Source organism: Formica exsecta, unplaced genomic scaffold (assembly GCF_003651465.1).
Source record: "Formica exsecta isolate Colony F162 unplaced genomic scaffold, ASM365146v1 scaffold1327, whole genome shotgun sequence".
Classification (NCBI taxonomy): Eukaryota; Metazoa; Arthropoda; class Insecta; order Hymenoptera; family Formicidae; genus Formica; species Formica exsecta.
In genome coordinates this window covers 240,864-259,660 of record NW_021848660.1, presented here as the reverse complement: position 1 = coordinate 259,660, position 18,797 = coordinate 240,864, and the positions used below count along the sequence as shown (strand labels likewise).

General features: G+C 37.0%; 2 protein-coding genes and 1 pseudogene across 3 annotated transcripts; 1 reads left to right on the top strand and 2 right to left on the bottom strand.

Moving 5' to 3' along the window:
- Positions 1 to 416: 416 nt before the first annotated feature.
- LOC115245832 (protein RRNAD1-like) lies at positions 417 to 3,515 on the bottom strand. The gene is made up of 8 exons (XM_029824319.1): positions 3,087 to 3,515; positions 2,786 to 2,895; positions 2,104 to 2,362; positions 1,864 to 2,012; positions 1,466 to 1,768; positions 1,232 to 1,385; positions 1,055 to 1,164; positions 417 to 969 (listed from the first exon to the last, which is right to left on the bottom strand). Exons 1-8 carry the CDS (start codon positions 3,201 to 3,203, stop codon positions 678 to 680), a joined length of 1,494 nt encoding a protein of 497 aa, XP_029680179.1. The 5' UTR covers positions 3,204 to 3,515; the 3' UTR covers positions 417 to 677.
- A 2,470-nt stretch (positions 3,516 to 5,985) lies between these two features.
- LOC115245831 (bromodomain-containing protein 4-like) lies at positions 5,986 to 12,991 on the top strand. Of its 2 annotated transcripts, XM_029824318.1 has the most exons (3): positions 5,986 to 6,878; positions 7,657 to 8,640; positions 9,833 to 12,991. In XM_029824318.1, the coding sequence occupies exons 2-3, from the start codon at positions 8,623 to 8,625 to the stop codon at positions 12,956 to 12,958; spliced, it is 3,144 nt and encodes a 1,047-aa protein (XP_029680178.1). In that variant the 5' UTR covers positions 5,986 to 6,878; positions 7,657 to 8,622; the 3' UTR covers positions 12,959 to 12,991. The 2 variants fall into 2 exon arrangements, with proteins under 2 accessions (XP_029680178.1, XP_029680177.1); XM_029824317.1 differs by lacking the exon at positions 5,986 to 6,878 and having other exon boundaries at positions 7,605 to 8,640.
- LOC115245847 overlaps positions 9,074 to 18,797 on the bottom strand; it is an 11,369-nt pseudogene continuing 1,645 nt past the window's right edge.

The window sequence follows — 18,797 nt, the reverse complement described above, 5'->3', positions numbered from 1 at the left end:
CTTAAGGGAAACTGTGCCTAGATCTCGCCGGACGAACGTCAACGCTTCGTGAGAACTGACGACCGGGCTAGCGCGACGCGCCCTACCGGCGGAGCCGTCAAACATTTCGAGTCTTTAAGATGTCGACAGTTGCGCGCGCACAGCTTCGCCGTGTATCGTCTTTCGATTGGTCCACCAGTCGTACGCGCGACGCGCTGCCGTGTTTCTATTGGAGGCTTGCAACTACACAGATTTTCATGAGAAATTGTATTCGAAAATTACGCGGCATATCATACGATTGCATTTCTAGTTCTAGAGAAACTAGAGTCTAATCTGTTTATTTAACGAGTATGGAATCGAACGCGTGAAATATCGAGGTTTGTATATTCAGGCGCGAAAAACAAGATCAAATATATGGCAGAGTTAAATTTTTTTAGAGTGAATTTTTATTATATATATGTACACGATTTTTATGTACAATGATTCGAAATTATATGCAATTATATTTTGATCGAACTTGCGAAAAGCATATTTTTACCTTCGAATTATATTGTGCAAAATTATAACAAAAAAAATATTGAATTATACATAAAATTATGAAAGCATAAAATAATTTCATAAAAAAAAACATGAAATAAATGTTTAATATTTAATTTTTTAAGCTTTATATTAACAAAAAAGGAAAGATTCAGACATAATTAAAAGAGCAATTGTTCGGTATTCTTCATTGAGTACAGTAAAAAGTTTCGAGGGGACAATCTCGCATCAAAGATAGGTTTCAATACTGGAGATAATTGATTTTCTGATAAATATAGAAATCTGTCCAATAATACCATAGTTTCCACTAATGGCGCTAACATCGTACGTAATGCGCCGAATATTACAATATGCTGCCATCGACTTAGATAAAACTTTATTTGCGAATTCTGAAAATCTGAATCTTTAGGTCGGAGATGTGCCTTGAAATTTGCAGTTGCGGCTGTACAATATCTGTAACAATACAAGCACATTTGATTATTTATAATGATACATGTTTAGTTATAATAATACAAACGTTATATTCATTTTACTCAACTGTTCAAATGTCATAGATTTTGTCACCTTGACATTTTTCACTTGAGTATGACATAATTGTTTATCCCGTTTTATTAGAATGGTTTCTAAAACAGCTCTATAAGCATGCACCTAAAACATTACACAATTTAGTAATAACAGCTCTATGATATATTTCAGAATATATAATACACTTAACTATTAAATCTTTATAGTTCCCAGTTTTGAGTTTATCACAGTAATTCTCAATAGCATGACATGCTACTTCTAATGCTGTATAGGATAACTTGCAATTTGCAGATGATGATAGATATTTACTTAATGGATATCCATTGAATTCACCCACTGGATATCTAAATATTTTATTTATTATTTAGTACAATTGTAATATCAAAAATATGATATTATACCCCATAGTATTTCACAGACATACTCTAATGTTAATTTCATATAACAGCATCCGACGATACAAATGAATCTTGTTTCACATTGAGATGTATAAAGTTTCAATAATGTAGCTGCAAGATCTCCACATGGATGTAATCCCACAATTCCAAACCCAGAGTTTTTTTCACTTAGATTAAAATCATTGGAAAATATTTTTCTTATATCTTTGATTGTCTTTGATTGATCAGAATTAGTATTTTCCAGTTTGATTGATACATGTTGCGGAAGATTCACTGGTAAGTCAGGCAAATGTTTAGATAAGGATACTAATAATTCTTTATCCCATTTCCTGTCGATGAAAAATTATTAAATAAATAATATTGCTAATAAAATTAGAAATTACTAAAACTAATTAAAGAAACTATTGAAAAAACATTCAATTACCCAGCTTGCTGTGACAATTCTGTATCTTGTTCAATGCACATTACACATAAACCATGTTTAAATGCCAAGGAGCGAGCTAAATGGCCCATTCCTGCACCAATATCCACAATACATCTTGTATTGGACTCTTGTGCACAATCTGCACATATCTATATAAACAAACCGTTACCGGAAAATCTATAAATAATTTATATATCTAATTTGTTATATATTACTTTAAAAGAGCTTATTTAATTGTACCTGTGCTATCTGTTGTATCTCGTGTCGTTTTTTTATCTTAACATGTTTCAAAAAGAGATTATTATGTTTGTTCAAAGTGACATGTATGTCGTGCGTTCTTTCATTCTTATTTTCCACGATAAAATTCTTCGAATCGCATTTGGATTCTTTTGCTCTGCCGCATCGCAGGATGCTTCTGTCATTTCGATGATCTCGGTTTAGTTGTAAATCCTTTGTTATTTGTCGAAGCGCAAGCAATGACAGTGGCCATATGCGTTTGCTACGAGATGAATTATATTATATTTAATTATATTATATAGTATCTATTACATTACGCAGAATAAAACAAATATGAATCCATTGCTCTATTTCTATTACATGAACCCTGAAAATTCATAGCCTATATATATACTAATAATATTATATATATATATATATATAGGGAGAGAGGGAGAGAAGTACTGGCAATCTTTATCAAAACACAGCTAAACTCGTATGACATCCAAAATCACTGGATTGTCAGACGTATGGATTGGCTACGAATAGAGAATTCCCCAAATCCCTATCGAAACTCTAGGAATTCTCCATCCAATAATCAATCAACATTTTGTCACGGAAATTCGTACCATAATAAATCATATAGTTTCATCAAATATCTCTAGATGCGCATTATCGATCAAAGTGAGATGTACGCCTAACTTACCACGAGATGTCATTAGCTAACCATTTCCCGAACTCTTCAGGTGACACAGTTTGCAAAACGATCTTCCAACTGCTCGGTAGCTTTTCCCATAATTGTTCCTGGAAGAAATCCTACAAGACGAATTTTTCCGTTTATAATATTCGTTTATGAAAGATTTATAAGAAATGAAAGGAGAGATGTGTACAAAATGTATATCATATGTTCACACGACGGTACATATATTAGGTCCGAAAGTGAATTATCGTCCGAAAAATCAAAATACGGGATGAATGCCGAAGATAATCTTTATTGAGCTACGTACCACGACATACGAATCTAACAACCAGCCGTATATATCTAGTACATTGAGGATTTGTTGGATTGTAACGCGAACTTTCGAACAGACTCTACATGTGCACGTAACTATGGGACCAGCCATTGTGTCGAGATGGACGGTACTGAGTTTGTATATCGCGAATTGTTCTCACGCGCAGGTTAGCACATTTTTTTTTTTTTTTAAGTTTACATTGTTTATGTACTTATTTTTTGTTTTAACTAATAATTATCTACGCTATTTATTATATAAATTTATTTTATTTATGAAATTGTGATATAAATAACTGTTCATGATGAATTCCATGTTAAAATCTATACTATATATAATTTTTTTTATCTATTATTTGAAATTTTATTAGAGAAAGTCACATTATCTATTATAAAATAAGTGGCTACATGAAATTTATTGCACATGAAATGAAAAATATACTATATATATGTATGAATTTTACATATATGTTATTTAATAGTTTTTTATATAGCATTAATAATATAACTTATTATTACAGATTATACATTAATAGTAAAGAAATTTTAATGTGTATAATCATTTTTTGGTATTTATTTTAATCTTGTAAAAATAACGAATAATGTTCACAATTTAAAAATTGAAGTTAGGGTCTTCCTTACTAATAAAAATATATATCACTGCTAGTATGAGTGATTTAGCCGAGGAGAAAGTTGATACTACTAATTATTCATCACGTTCTTTATGATTTATTTAAATTAATAGTGATAAAATACTGAGAGAGATATTTAGAAAATTGCGATAACATTTTGAATCAATTGAAAAAGATGATGGGAAATGATTTTCCGACAAGGCTACACCGACATTGCAGCGCGTACGAAGTGCAATGCGCTGAAATAGAAAGTGCAGCGAGCATAACATCAATTATAGACAATTTTTCGTCTCTCAAAGTATGTAATTATATAACGCAGTTATGTGTTTTCCGTTTATATATAGTCATGATACTTATAGATATCTCAGAATGTCTCATTAAAACTTTTCTTCATTTTAAACTCAATTTAAGAAACTGGCATAAAGTTTATTGTTTCATATAAATATCTTTATAATTAAAAGTCTTACAAGCATATGTATTACAATACATCGCGTGTCAGTTTCGGTTCGGCACTATTTCTTAATTACTTTAGATTTGCGCATAGCGTGCAACACTTGTAGATTATGAAATCATTTTCTCACACTGGAAAAGATGAGTGAGAATTTTCCGTAATGAATTAGATCACTGTAGATGAGATGGGATTGCAGAAATGACATATATCGTTGTATGTCACTAGAATTAAAAATAAACATAAAAGAATTTTTGTATAAATAATCAGACAAATAAGTATATAATTATATGACAATAAACATGCATCATATTATAGTTAAATAATATTTATAATATAATCTAGTGCTAAATAATTTGTAATATTCTAATGTTAAATAATATTAAACAATCTATATTAGGATATAATGTGAAAATTATTTTTAGCGTTAATTTTATTTTTTTTTCTCTTTCTTTTTATAAGATTTATTTTTAATTATTTAGTTGAAAACATAATATGTGTTATATTTATATTTTAGCGGAAAATGAATTTAACGGTGATATTTTTTATATAATTGCTACCAACAAGCAACATTTTATTTAAAAAGAGAAAAAGAAGGGTAGAAAATTTTTAAAAGTAATAATGGACATTATCTTTAAATCACTTTTTCTCTTTATTAAAATTTCTAATATACATTTTTTAGCATGATTGGAATTTTATACATTTACAAAATTCGATTATCATTTCCTATAAAGATATCGTGCGAAAGTCTTGAAAAAGCGAGCGTGGAAAAGGTCTCGATCATTAACCGAGCATGGATATCAAGGTCTCATAAAAAATGTCACATTGAATTGCAGAATGACGATGAGAGCCGTTTGTAGGCTTTGTTTATTAATTATAAGAGTGAACGTTATTCCCGCGGCGTTCCACTTTACGGTACTTTCACTCTTCAACAGTTACGTTATTGCTCACATGAAGGTACTGCTCTCGAACAACTATAATATATGTATAGTTAGCGACTACGCGCTCGTAGGAGGATCGTATCATCCATAGTTTCATGAGAACTGGGTAAATCAAATTCGCGCAATCTTTTGCCATCATGGTTACGGAGATCGGTCTTGTAATCGCAAAGAGGGAGATGACGTGACAGAGAGTCGTTCTGAGGAAATTTCCACGCTCTTCGTGCGTGAATACGCGGCTCGATGGCAAGTATAATAATTGGGTAGCATAATGTAAAATATGCGTGCAACACGTAAGATATAAATATTGGACGATAAATTGTTAAACCTCTGCAATAGCTAATCTCAATCAAAAAATTTATTTAATTGCATAAAGATAATTGTGTTAGTTGTATTGTAGAAAACCGGTTAGAAAGTATCGTTTCCGGAAAACATATACATATAATTTTGTCGCTGGGCAAAAATGTTTAGCTCTTGTACAATGATACTATCTTTAGTAATATATCTCGATAGAATATCGTGGATCTATAGATAAAGTAAATGCAATCTCGATATGAGACAGATGGAGGGAATATAGTCATATTATATATAGTTACCATTTAATCTAAATAAAAAACTAAATAATATATAATAGTTTCTAAATAAATAATTTCTTAATAGAAATTCATTTAATATTGAGGAATTAAGTTATATAAAATTTTATTTATATAAATATATATAATAATATCAGAAATTAAAAATAATACATTAATTTTACAATAAAAAAAGGTTGGACAGTTACATGACAGCATATATTTGCCATGTTTTGAGAGCGGATTTCCTTAAACCACGGAGAAAACAGCTTGCAAATAGTTAGGAACTTGCTACTTGGCTCCTATGGTGCCGTAGAAAAGTGATAAATCGTTTTCGCATGCGAGATTATATTCGGTTAGAGAAGAGAGTATCCAGCAATGTGATATCGTTTCTCGGCAAAGTGGCGATAAATCAACGTAAAATATTGTTTTGGTTCGCGAATTACTGATCGTCTCAGACGAATGAACAGACGGATTCTGTATTTATCATCTTCGAGTTTGCCGGCTAGCCGGCTGTTATTCGGACCCTCTTACGCCAACGTATAAGTGAAAGTTAGCAAGTAGGACGCGCGACGTCCAATCTCGATGCCGATGACGTCTGGATGTCCGCAAGAGACTCGAATCGCCACCGCCAATGCCGGACTATCGATTCTGTCGCCGAAAAATTAATGAATGCCGATATTAAATCACCAAACTCCAATCAGGGATGGATCCTTCCGCGGCTTTCGAAATCATACAATACTCTCTCGCCGTAATCCGTCTCTCATAAGGCTCGTCCCGATTTATTTCCCCTCCGAGCGATCGAAGGCTATCTCTTGAAGAAGTTCAGGAAGACGATAGAAAATCATACCGGTTTTGATGATCGGCCGATCTAGAAAAGAAGGCGGTTGCACAAGTATAAACGCGAGAACTTTACATCATTCTTGCAGAGCACTTTTGCAATCGAAGGTTCTCCCCCAGGTCATCTCGTTCAATTGCTCCATTAGATCCGCGTCTTTCGTAATGATGAGCATGATTTGTACACAATCTGCTATTATCTCTTGCGACTAAACGAGTTACCTCAGATTTCCTCGTATCATATCTAGAAAAATGTTTCATGTAATTTATAGGTCAGATCTGTCAAACGTTGACGTAACAGGATTCTAATAATCTCTTGCGCTATATGCGAAATCTTTTATAAAAGACACAAAAAGAGTCTTGGTATGTAATATCATTTTAGTCATCATTCTAATTATTGTTTGAAATAACATATTTAATTACATTTATGAAATTACATTTTTGAAGCTAAATATATATATAATGATATATTCCGTCTTTTCTTTACATGCATACTTTCAAAACTTATTTTTTATATAAACATACAATTATATATATATGTAATTGTATGTTCATACATAAAAATAAGTTTTAAAAGTACACATACACACGCGTAAAGAGAGAAAGAAGAGATGGAATATCACTGTTGTAGAAAATATTCTATAAGAAAAAAGAACAATTTCTATTCTTACATTTCTGTAAAATTAATCAAAATTGCTTTCGCTTTTAGAGAATTCATTTGCAATATGCAATGTACTTGCACTAAAATTTAAAAGCGTGGATGTGAATACAATCATTATTCGAGAGGAGCAAGATCCACAAGGGAAAGTCAATGGCTAAAATACTAATGATAATATAATTGTAGACACGATTTAATCATCATATCCATCACAGAGATGGAGCAATATATATATAATGATATATTCCGTCTTTTCTTTACATGCATACTTTCAAAACTTATTTTTTATATAAACATACAATTATATATATATGTAATTGTATGTTCATACATAAAAATAAGTTTTAAAAGTACATATACACACGCGTAAAGAGAGAAAGAAGAGATGGAATATCACTGTTGTAGAAAATATTCTATAAGAAAAAAGAACAATTTCTATTCTTACATTTCTGTAAAATTAATCAAAATTGCTTTCGCTTTTAGAGAATTCATTTGCAATATGCAATGTACTTGCACTGTTTAAAAGCGTGGATGTGAATACAATCATTATTCGAGAGGAGCAAGATCCACAAGGGAAAGTCAATGGCTAAAATACTAATGATAATATAATTGTAGACACGATTTAATCATCATATCCATCACAGAGATGGAGCAACAATAAGAGCTGTAATAATCAATCGTCGATTTGTTAATAATCGAATTTATATATTTTTTCTTGTAGACAAGAATCATTGAACGCGGATCGGAAACGATCACCTGTCTTAAGGAAGTCGCAGCTTAGCGCAGATTATCCCATAGGGAAAGTAATCGTGTTCGCTCGGATTGACGGCATAAAGAGACTTAGCACGACTCTTTCACCGAATAGTCCTCGGTACGCGCGACCGCGCCGAGGGAAGAAAGAAAGGCAGGTTTCGATTTCGATGGGCCTTGGAGGTCGCGGAAGAGTGTAATGCCGTTTAGTATAATCGTCCCCTCCACGCTCGATTGGATAGATTTGAAGAAAGTCGTCGTTGTAAAGAAGATACTCTCCATACCGCGCGCATCTCTTTCTCTCTTTCTCTCTGTCTCTTTCTTTTTCTTTCTACCGTCTTCAGTTATGTATGCATCTACATGCACCATGGACACAAATACCAATGAGACGTATGCACACCGAGGGGCCCCGGAGAAAGGTGCTGCTCCACCGTCTTCAATATTAGAGAGGAGCTTCTTGAGGAGCGGTGGCCTCAAGGTGGTGGTGGCATCGAGTAGGGAGAAACGGCCCCTGGGCTTGATCTGTCCTCAGTTCCCATGCGAGGCTTCGCTCGATATCGTCCAAGACACGCACAATTGTCTCGAGCGGTGTCATGTCGCGAGTCAGCCGTCTCTAACGCGAGAATCGGCCGGTGAAAGAAGTGCGTGACCCTTTCCGCGCGGACCAAACGAGGAAAAGCGAAGAACAACGACTACAACATGCGATTCGCTAAGCTGGTAACTATTATTATAACAGGCCGCGTTCGCGAGGAGGGCGAAGATGGACCCCTTAGATCCAGACCGCTTTCATCCTAATAAGCGTGTCGCGTGAAACCTTCTCGATACTATCATTTGCAATCAGCGAGCGTATCGGCGCTCGTGAAACGGCGAAAGTGCATTAATAAAACTCGCTGGACGCGACCGGCAACGAAACGACCGATAATCTCTGCGCAGATAATTGACCGTTTATAATTGCAGACGTGTTTCATCATCAATATCGCTTTTCTTTCAGTTAGTTTCGCAGCTTTGAATGCGGCTTCGAAACGTGCGCGCATCTCGTGTTAAAAGAGATGCTCGAGGCCTTATTCGAATATGTTAACCAGTGCCGAGAGAGGCACCGAATTCTCGAGGTGAAACGCGACGCCATACAATCTTGAACTTTGATTCTCTCTTTCTTTCTCCTTCACCCACTTTTCGATTGACTTCAAAAAGATTAATCGACCACATTGAAGTATATCCTATTGCATGGCGATTTATATATATTTTTGAAATTGTAAAAAAGAATGATTAGATTTAATTATATTTTTTAATTAGTTTATTACTTTATTATAAAAAAATTATGAGAATGTCATTTAATCTTGTCAATAATTACGTCAATGGAACACATGCAATCTCTCGGTAATAAAAGTTTTGGGAACCGGGTGATTTCAAAGAAACGAGAAATGTTCGATATGTCACAAGTCGGCCTCGCCATATCGAGAGCACGATCACAACTGGGAATCGCTTATCAGGCTAACTGTTCCTCGATTCTCGCTAGCATACTAATCGATCCGAGGCTTGTTAAGGTCTTGAATGTGTTTTCTGGTTATTAAACGGGTTACTCGGTTATCAGAGCGCGTAAAGTCTCCCTTCTTTACATTTTCGCTTGTTCCGCTAATCGATTCGAAACGGTGATATCATCGATCCATTAGACTATATCAATCGATATAGATCAATGTGCTACTTTTCAGAAGATTGAATTATTACTAAAAAGATTATTAATGTTTTATCGGATTTTGTGTAAGTTAGCGCTAGAAAAAAGAACTTACTTCTCTTATACTTGAAATTTTTAAATTTATAAATATTAGTTTTATAAATCAATATGACCACATCCACATTTTTATGAAATAAAAAAACTTTGTCGATGCGCCGATTCTTTCTTTTTTTCTAGGCATTCTTGGGGGCGACACTCCTCGTCGCCGCGGCTTTCGCCAAGGAGGAGAGCTCGTCGTCGAAGAACCGCGACAAGCGTCAGCAACTCGCCTTCCACTTGCGAAAGGGCGGTCGTCTGCCGCCATATGCGGTGCAGATGGAACCGATAGTGCAATACTCTCAAAGGGATCCTCTGTATAATCCCTTAGCGAGCCCGAAGAGTGACGATCTGTACGAGGAGAGTCCGCTGAGCTATTATCCAACGGAACCTGAGCCGATCATTGAGATCATCATTAAGGAATCTAATGAATCTCTGCCGACTCCGGTACCACCGCCGCCTCCATCTCAACCACGTCCCACTAAGGAACCTATTCAGGTGTTCTATGTGAAGTACGAGAAGAAAAAAGGTTACGGTGACAAGACTCGCGTCATCTACGATCCGCCGATTCCCGCGCTGACGCCGGTAGAGGAGCACGAGGAGATTAAACCGGATAATCACGCGCCGTATGCTGAAGAACCGACACAGACGGCGACGTTGGCGCCGCTTCCGGAACCATCGACGACTTTGCGCGCTATCATTCGACCCGACAGCGAAGTGTATCACTCTGGCGGTAGCGGTATCCGCGTAACCTTCGGCACCGAACAGATACCACCCAATAGTCACAACAAGCGGAATGACGTGGAAACGCCCAGGAACAATGCGCAACAGCATACTAGCAAACCGACAGCGTCTCCAGGATCGCCGAAAAGGCAGCACGGTCCGTATCAGCCGCTGCAACCACCGGTGCATCCCCCGCGAGTGCCACCTGCATTCCCGCAACAACGTATCGTTAACTCGTTCCCACCTCAGCAACAAGCGCTGCAGCAACCGCCGACGTTTTTACAGCAGCAGCAACAGCCGCCGACGTTCTTGCAACAGCAGCAGCAGCAGCAGCCGCCACCACCGCCACCGCCGCCGCCGCCGTCGCATCATCAGGCGTTTCCGCCTCAGCAACCCTTAAGAAATCTGCCGTCACCGCCATCGAGACAGCCGCAGCGGCATCCCATAACGATTCAGGGTTTACCGGAAGTGCAACAACGCGCGCCATTCAACAGTTTTGGTCCGCCGCCGCATCGTGTCAACATCAATCACCCACAGCAACCCGGATTTCCGCCTACTTTATCAGTGTCGCATCAGAGTGTGCACTTGCAGAATCAACCGGCACCGTTACCGCAAAATAACTTCGCGGAACCGCCTCAACAACCATCCCAACAACCGCTATCCATCAGACCTGGAGGCTTTAACCCGGAATCCTCGCAACAACCTTTGTCCAGACCAAACAGTTTCAATGTTGAGCTTCCACCGCAATCGTTACCTCCGTTCAAGCAGCAGGAACTGGAGAAGCAGCGATATCACGAGCAACGACGACAGCAAGAGTTGTTAAAACAACGGGAACATCAACGACAACACGAGCAGCAGCGACATCAGGAACACCAACGATTTTTGGAGCAGCAAAGACAAATCGAGCAACAGAGATTGTTAGAACAGCAGAGACAGCAGGAACATCAGAGACAACAGGAGCATCAAAGACTCCAAGAACAGCAACGATTGCAGGAACAACAACATCTACAGGAACAGCAACGTCTACAGGAACAACAGCAATTGCAAGAGCTACAACGCTTGCAGGAGCAACGTAGGCGGAAGCAAGAACAAGAGCAAAAGCTTCTTCAAGAACAACAACACTATCACGCGCAGCTTAAATATAATCAGCAGCAGCTTCAACAACCGCAACGGCCGGCCGGTGAAATCTTCAAAGCTGTCCCGAAACTGGAGCAGCATTATGCAATCAGAGAGAATCCGCTTCATCCCGGTCCGTTCCCACCAAATCCCACGGTAGTGCAGTCAACTGCATTCCCTGAAATTTCTCAGAACCAGTTTGTCTCAGCGCAACCGCTCAATATTCTTCACGATCCCCAACAACTTTCCGGGAATCTACCGAATCGTTTCATCTCCGCCGATATTCTTCAACAGCAACATCAACAATTAAATACGAAACATCAGATATATCAAAATAATCAACAGAGTTTCTCGCAAAATCGTCCGACGCCGCAACAACGACCGCAGATTGCTTCCTCTCAACAGCAATCTATATGGGGCAGTCGACCGGTATCCCAAAACAATCCTACGCAGAAGATCTATGCGACACCAGTTAGCCCTTCTGAAGAGTTCAACTCGTTGTCGACCGTCAGAACGTTCTTACCCACGACGACAACGACGACAACGACTACCACTACCACGACTACCACTACCGAGGCACCAACAACTACGCTCTCGCCGAACAAGGCGGCCAAGATCAAGGAGAACATCGCCAACCTGCCAGACGAAGTACCAGATGATATCAGGGAACAGCTACTGAGTTCTGGAATCTTGGGCAATGCCGACATACAGATTCTCGATTACGACAAGATTGGCGACATACCGATCGAGAAACTACCGCCGGAAGCGCTGGCGAATTTCTATGGCGCCGGAGGCGGTGCGGCGATCGCCGCCGGCAGCGAGCCCGTGCCAGCGATCGTTAAGAGGCCGGTGACGAAGACAACGCAGCGTATAGCGAGCCGAGATGACTCGCCGTCGAAGAAGACCGTCTCTGGCAGCGGCGTCTCTGGTGGCTCAACTAAGTTCGAACAGGCTACCTTGCGACCCGGCGGCGTTGAGATGAAAGTAGTACGCTTTGATCCGAATACGGAGCAAGGCCGGGCCGTGGCGGAGCAGCACATACGAGACGATGCGACCCGGCTCGAGCCAGTGACCGTGGGAGCGGACGGAGACCCCGTTCAATACAATCGTTACCTACCGCTTAAAGTGAGCGGTACGTCCTTTCCGATACCGGACGTGCCAGAGCTCAACGGCCGTAGGATCTCGAGCGTCGTAGTGTTAGCACCTGTCAACTACAACTTTCTCAGCGGCGAGGAGAAGGAGATCACAGACTCGCAACGACGCGGCAGAAAGGCCGGTGGCGATGTGCAGCCGGTCAGATTTCTCGCTGGTGACACCCTCAAGCAGCTCGTGAAGAAGCCCACCGCGGAGAACTATAAGAAGTGGCTCGAACATGAGAGCCGCACCGAACCGCAGAGGCAATCGGTCGTGCTCCTTGTGACCATGTGAGTATCGATTATCTTAACGAGCATTACGTGTAGATTATTGCGTAATTCGTTTTTCATTAATGCTTTAAAATACTTTTTATGTTGATTAGATCTGTTGTATGAAATTTTTATTATATTAATATCAGTATTAAGCAATGACTGTTTCTTTTTGTAATGTTTTTTTTTTTAAATTGCATTATTTTATAATGGATAGAGATTTATAATATGGCACACAAAACTGAACTTATGTATTTTCAAACTTAATAGGATTATTGATTAAATAAAAATTTCTTTATTTCTATTTCCTTAATGTGTATATATTATTAAATATTCTCTAATTTAGTAAATATTTTAACACTTGTTATTTGTTTTTATTTTGTTAATTCGTTATCCATTAGTTTAAATTTTTGTTAAATTCTTTACTATTTCTGAAATCTTGTAATTTTGTATTAAGATTTCACGATCCTCTTCGTAATTTTGTCTTTTCATTCTTATGTTATATGTACCCAGACAGCACAAGTATGTCCTTAGGACATCCAAAGGGCATCCAGGACATACATGTAGGATATCCTGAGGATATCCTATTTTAATCCTCGGATCTCCTCTGGATGTCCTGAGGAAGAGTAAATGATAGCCGTACACTAGCCTCTGGAGAATCCAGGGAGACCCTGTGGAACATCTTAAGGATTTCTATAGGATATGTTAGGGATATTTTTCATACGTTAAAAGGAACAAATTCTAAAACTTAAATATAAATTAAGATTGCGATCTGTTATTTACTGCCAATACTAAAAATCTAATACTAAAAATAGTTCACGTTCTTTAAAATTTGACGTTTTCGTGCTGTACATGAATATTTTAGGTTTGGCTTCCGGGTTTGAGTCGTGTAATAATTTCAAAACAATCCAATATCTGAATTCCCTATGTTAAGATTGCATCAGAAATTGAACTGATAAAAAATAATTATATTTTTAATTTCCTGTTAGTTGCTCTTTGCAAGCTTTATATAATTCTCATGACCAAATCTCAAATACGAGTTCGCGCGTCGCATAGCGGTAAACAAACGAACTAGCGGTTGAATACTATTTTTTGTAAAGTTTTTGGAATGTTGCGCATAGTAACATTTCTCATGAAATATTAAATAAATAATAATTTTGAATATATGAAAATGTGCGCAACAAATTCAATTATTAATATTAAACGAAATTAATGTTAACAATTAATTGCACATGTATATGTCCTCTGGAAATCCAAAGGACATTTAATATAATAGACAGGGCAGATATCCTACAGACATCCATGGGTTATCCAATGGACATTTATAGGACATCATTAATACTTATTACAATACTTAAAATTTCTAAATTATATTAAAAAGCCTACATAACCGAAAGTAATCATGTATGCATATTAAATTTTCATAAAATATATTTATAATAATATCTTAAAACATCCTACAAATATCCTGAACCATCCTGGACATATTCAGGATGATCCTGAGGACGTTTTGTGCTGTCTGGGTATGTATCATACTAACTAGTCATTTTCTTCACTAAGTTTTTAACATGTACGACTAACACATTTTCTCACCGTGTATTATTATCGATGATTTGTCTATTCTACGAATCTACTTGAAAGTAACTGTCGTATAAATAAAATAATTAAAATGAGAAACTATGTAAACAGCAAAATTTTATATTAATGTAGTCCGATGCAACGTGTTGCATGCACTGCGGGCATCGAGCTTACCTGTTTTTGTCTCGGGAGATTTCGCGCGTCATGCACTCGGGGTGATACTATTATAACAATAGCACGATCTTTTTCAATATCGAAAATAACATTAATCTGGTATGCGGCGGAGAATTCGCGAAGAATTTAGAGAGCACAGCTCAACTGAAAGGTTACATCGATATAAAAGATAGATTTATGAATTTATGGATCAGTATATTGCTTTGTCTCAATTAATTGCATATTGCAAATAAAAGATTAAATTTTGTATACAAGTGTATATGTATGTATAATATTGCGAAATATGTGAGAAAGATAATACATTTTATACTATATCTTCAATTTATGTAATATTTTGTACAATGTATTCAATATACATATTTATAAAAACTGAATTCTAGAAATACAATGTATTCGGTTTGCAAAGTTATGTGTAAAAATATTTCTTTTCGCGATTTAAATGTTTTATAAATGTACAAGATTAATTCAATATTTTGTCATATAAGAGATATTTCAAGTTTGCGGAAAACTCTCTAATAATTATAAAAATGGCATGTGATTCAAATGCAATTATCTCGTCATAAGGATATTATAAATGATAAATAAATATTCTTACAAGATGTCAATGCGTATGTACATAAAAAAAACGAACTAAGTCTATAATCAAATTCAAACGCAATCAAAGATCATCATTCATAAAGCGCGTTTCTCTGCGGTTGGATAATGATCTTTGATTGCGTTTGAATTTGACTATGATGACATCTCCACACCGACTTTTTATTCACGTACCTCAGAAATATTTTTTACAACTCTTATATGTAACTTATTGTTTAGTAATGAGCTAATGAAAGTCTAAAAAAGGGACCGAAACGTTCGCTTCTTTAGTTGATATTTTAATATTTTTTTATTTTTTTGCGCTTTTTATACCGCGCTGGCTCTTTTATTACCTGTTATCCTTTGTATTAATTATCATTATCGGAGCCTTATATAAATTATTTTATTTTATTTTCCCATTTACATGATTGGTTCTTGACGCGCCTAGTAAATTGATGATTTACGTGATTGGTTCTTACTTCTAGAACCAACAAATCAACGTCGAGTGTTGACAAGACGATGCTCAACAGTTGTTTTCTGAACGCGCCCATTGATACGATAGTTGGATGGATCATTGTAATTTTTCGTTGATTTAAGTTTAAAATTCTTGTATTGACTTTTATAAAAAATCGCATATTGTAGCACTTATTAATAAATTTGACAAGTAAAATGCATTGCCAGGGACATAAAAATTTTTACGTTTTACTAATAAAACCATAATAATCATTTGACGATTTAGATCTTACTTATTTAAAAATTATTTACTAAAAATTGTAGCAAAATACTTTTACCTAACGTAAAATTTCCCTGTTTTAATTTTTTTTATTTTTTAAAATTAATTTTATGGGGCATTCATGACCAAAAATTTTTGTCATAAATTATGAAAAATATTAATTACGACAACTATGAAAACGTTAAAAATCATATTATTTTGTGATACTTCAATTTCTTTTATCCAGATCTATTTATTTGATTTTCCAAGCAATATAAACATAAGAAATGTTTTCTTTTTTTAAGTTTTGATAGTTTCATACTACTATTATACCAGCCAAAAATCCTCAAGAGAGAGCACAAGTGAATATTATTTTTATTATTCATAATATATTGCTGTATGTTTATTGTGTTACATTATTTTACATAGATACATACATACATACGAATATATATAAACATTTATAATACTTATTGTTGCTCCTGCGAAATAGCGTTCCACGTGATAGTGTCGGACATAAGTTCCTCCACCTCGAGTATATATTTCAAATAATATTCCTGAGCGTCCTCGAGCAGCAAACTGGTGTCGTTCATCAATATGTTGATAAACTTGACGAAGTGCTTGCCATTATTACTCTCATTGACGATAGACGCTCGATGCATCGGGCTATGCCACAACGAATTTAAAATCACACTTATGTGATAACATACTGTAAACTTATCCTCAAATTCGGAATTAATGTTAATGATTTCAATGTCGGTATAAAACTTCATGAGATACGACGCCAGAAATGTCTTGGATATAGGATGTGCCATGAATTTGTGGCCAAAAGTTTCTGTTCCTCGTGTACAAACTCCTACCTGAACCTTATAAAGAACCTTGATGATTTTTGCAATAAGATGCGGATTTCGTATACAATGTGGCGTACACACGACGACGAGTAACAAAGTGATAAGCGGCGATATATCTATATCTATATCAAACCACGTTGGACAGAATCTGCAAATAAAACAATGTAGTTATAATTGTTAATAAGCTCCAGATAAGCATTATGTATAATTTGTGAGATTTGATAATTTAGTAAAAACTTACTTGAATGTGAATAACAAGAATTCCACTATGTCTTCCACGTACCATTCTGGTAATGCGGTAAATTTGCACATAACTTCTTGAGACAACGAAAGTTCAGAAAGAGGATTATTCGGAGCAGTCTGCGTTAGAAAATTCAGCAAAAATTCGGCGACCGAAATATAAAAGCGTAAGCATCTTCTCAAAAAGGTGGGCTCTATCAGAACTACTTCTGCACATAATTTGAATGTAACCAGTTGCTTCAACTGTTGCTTCCATTGTTTGATCAAGTCTATTGCGCTCCGCTAAAGGACCATCTTTCCATTGAGATTTTGTAGCTTGCAGTTCGTCGAGCATTTCTTGTAAATCCTTTGAGGCATACAATTTTCTCCGATAGTTTTGCAACGCCGGTAACAGCGCGATGTGATGACAATGCAGCGTGAGGAACCAACATTGTGTCGGAAACTTCGGTTCCGTCCATTTATGTGTGCTGTCCAAATGTTTCTGCCATTCCGCAACTTCTTGCGAAGTGAGTTTCAGTCTTGTGTAGTTCTTTATCTCGACGAAATTGGAAGGATGAAATGGATATAGCGGGTCTACAGTATCCAGCTTGATCTTCACAGAGAGCATTTGCAAAATCGATAATAGATTTAACATAAATCCATCTCCGGCCAAGGAGGGACTGTCCTCCGTCTGTATTTGCGCGCGTTTCTCGTTGTGATGTAGAAACGCCGCCAAGTACGCAAGAGTGGCATCGCGGCAGCTGCTATTCGCGAGTATCGTATCAAATATCTTGTGCAACGACGTTCTGGTACTCTCCAACCCTAGCTGCAGCATGAGAGTCGTCGATTTGTTCATGACAGGATTTTTATTGAAGCATTCCTCCAGCAGTTTTGGTTGCTCTTCGGCAGATACCAATGCCGAGACAAACGGTCCAAGGAGTGAGGTTTTCGAGAGTTCTCTTCCGGCTGCTGATGACATAACATCAGGCAAGAATTGAGTTTGAATCATTATCAAACGGCAAATCGGGTGTATATTGTTGTTTGGTCCACAGCGAATCTCTATCAGTTCGCTTGCCCGCTGGGGCTGAGCGGGCTGCCGGGCTGTCGGCTGACGATCGGCGTCAACGTGCTCGCCGGCGATTGGATGCTACTCCACGACGACGAGGCGGCGGTTGTCATGGAGGATGCAGCAGTTATCGCAAAAGACGGAACCAGTGATGCCAGAATTGAGACGCGAGCAACATGCAACCGAGGTGGAGGGGATAACACACACAAGCGCAAACAGCGTACGTGTGAGCTCGGCGCTTCGGCTAGCTTCGGATAACAGAAGAGGACAGATATACTGTTTTCTGTCTCTCTTCTTCCTATCGAGCCGGCAACTATAGCGACGGGCGTACGGGCGACAGGGACGGGCGACGAGCGACGGGCGACGGGCGATGTTGGACGGGCGACGGGCGATGTTGCTCGTTTCTCGATTCTTGATGCATGACAGCGTTAAATGTTTTTTTTACAGCCTATTAATGTGTTATACAATATTAAATGTTTTCTTTCAACCTTCTTCTTTAATATGTTTTAAATTAAATGATTTTTTACGTTTTTGATAATATATATTTATATCAGAGTTATAAGAGAGAATGCATTATTATATTAAAACAATACTCTGCTTTAATTTTTTTTTTTAAATTTATGTCTACTGCATATAAAAGTATTCGAGTAAAATACTCGAAGGTTGAACATTATATTAAACATTTCATATT

Excerpts from the sequence above, each read along its gene's own strand:
- LOC115245832 (XM_029824319.1), bottom strand. The coding sequence starts at position 3,203 with ATGGCTGGTCCCATAGTTACGTGCACATGTAGAGTCTGTTCGAAAGTT. Across the intron at positions 2,363-2,785 it reads TTAGCTAATGACATCTCGTG|CAAACGCATATGGCCACTGT; the intron begins GTAAGTTAGGCG and ends TTCATCTCGTAG. Across the intron at positions 1,165-1,231 it reads GGAACTATAAAGATTTAATA|GTGCATGCTTATAGAGCTGT; the intron begins GTTAAGTGTATT and ends GTAATGTTTTAG.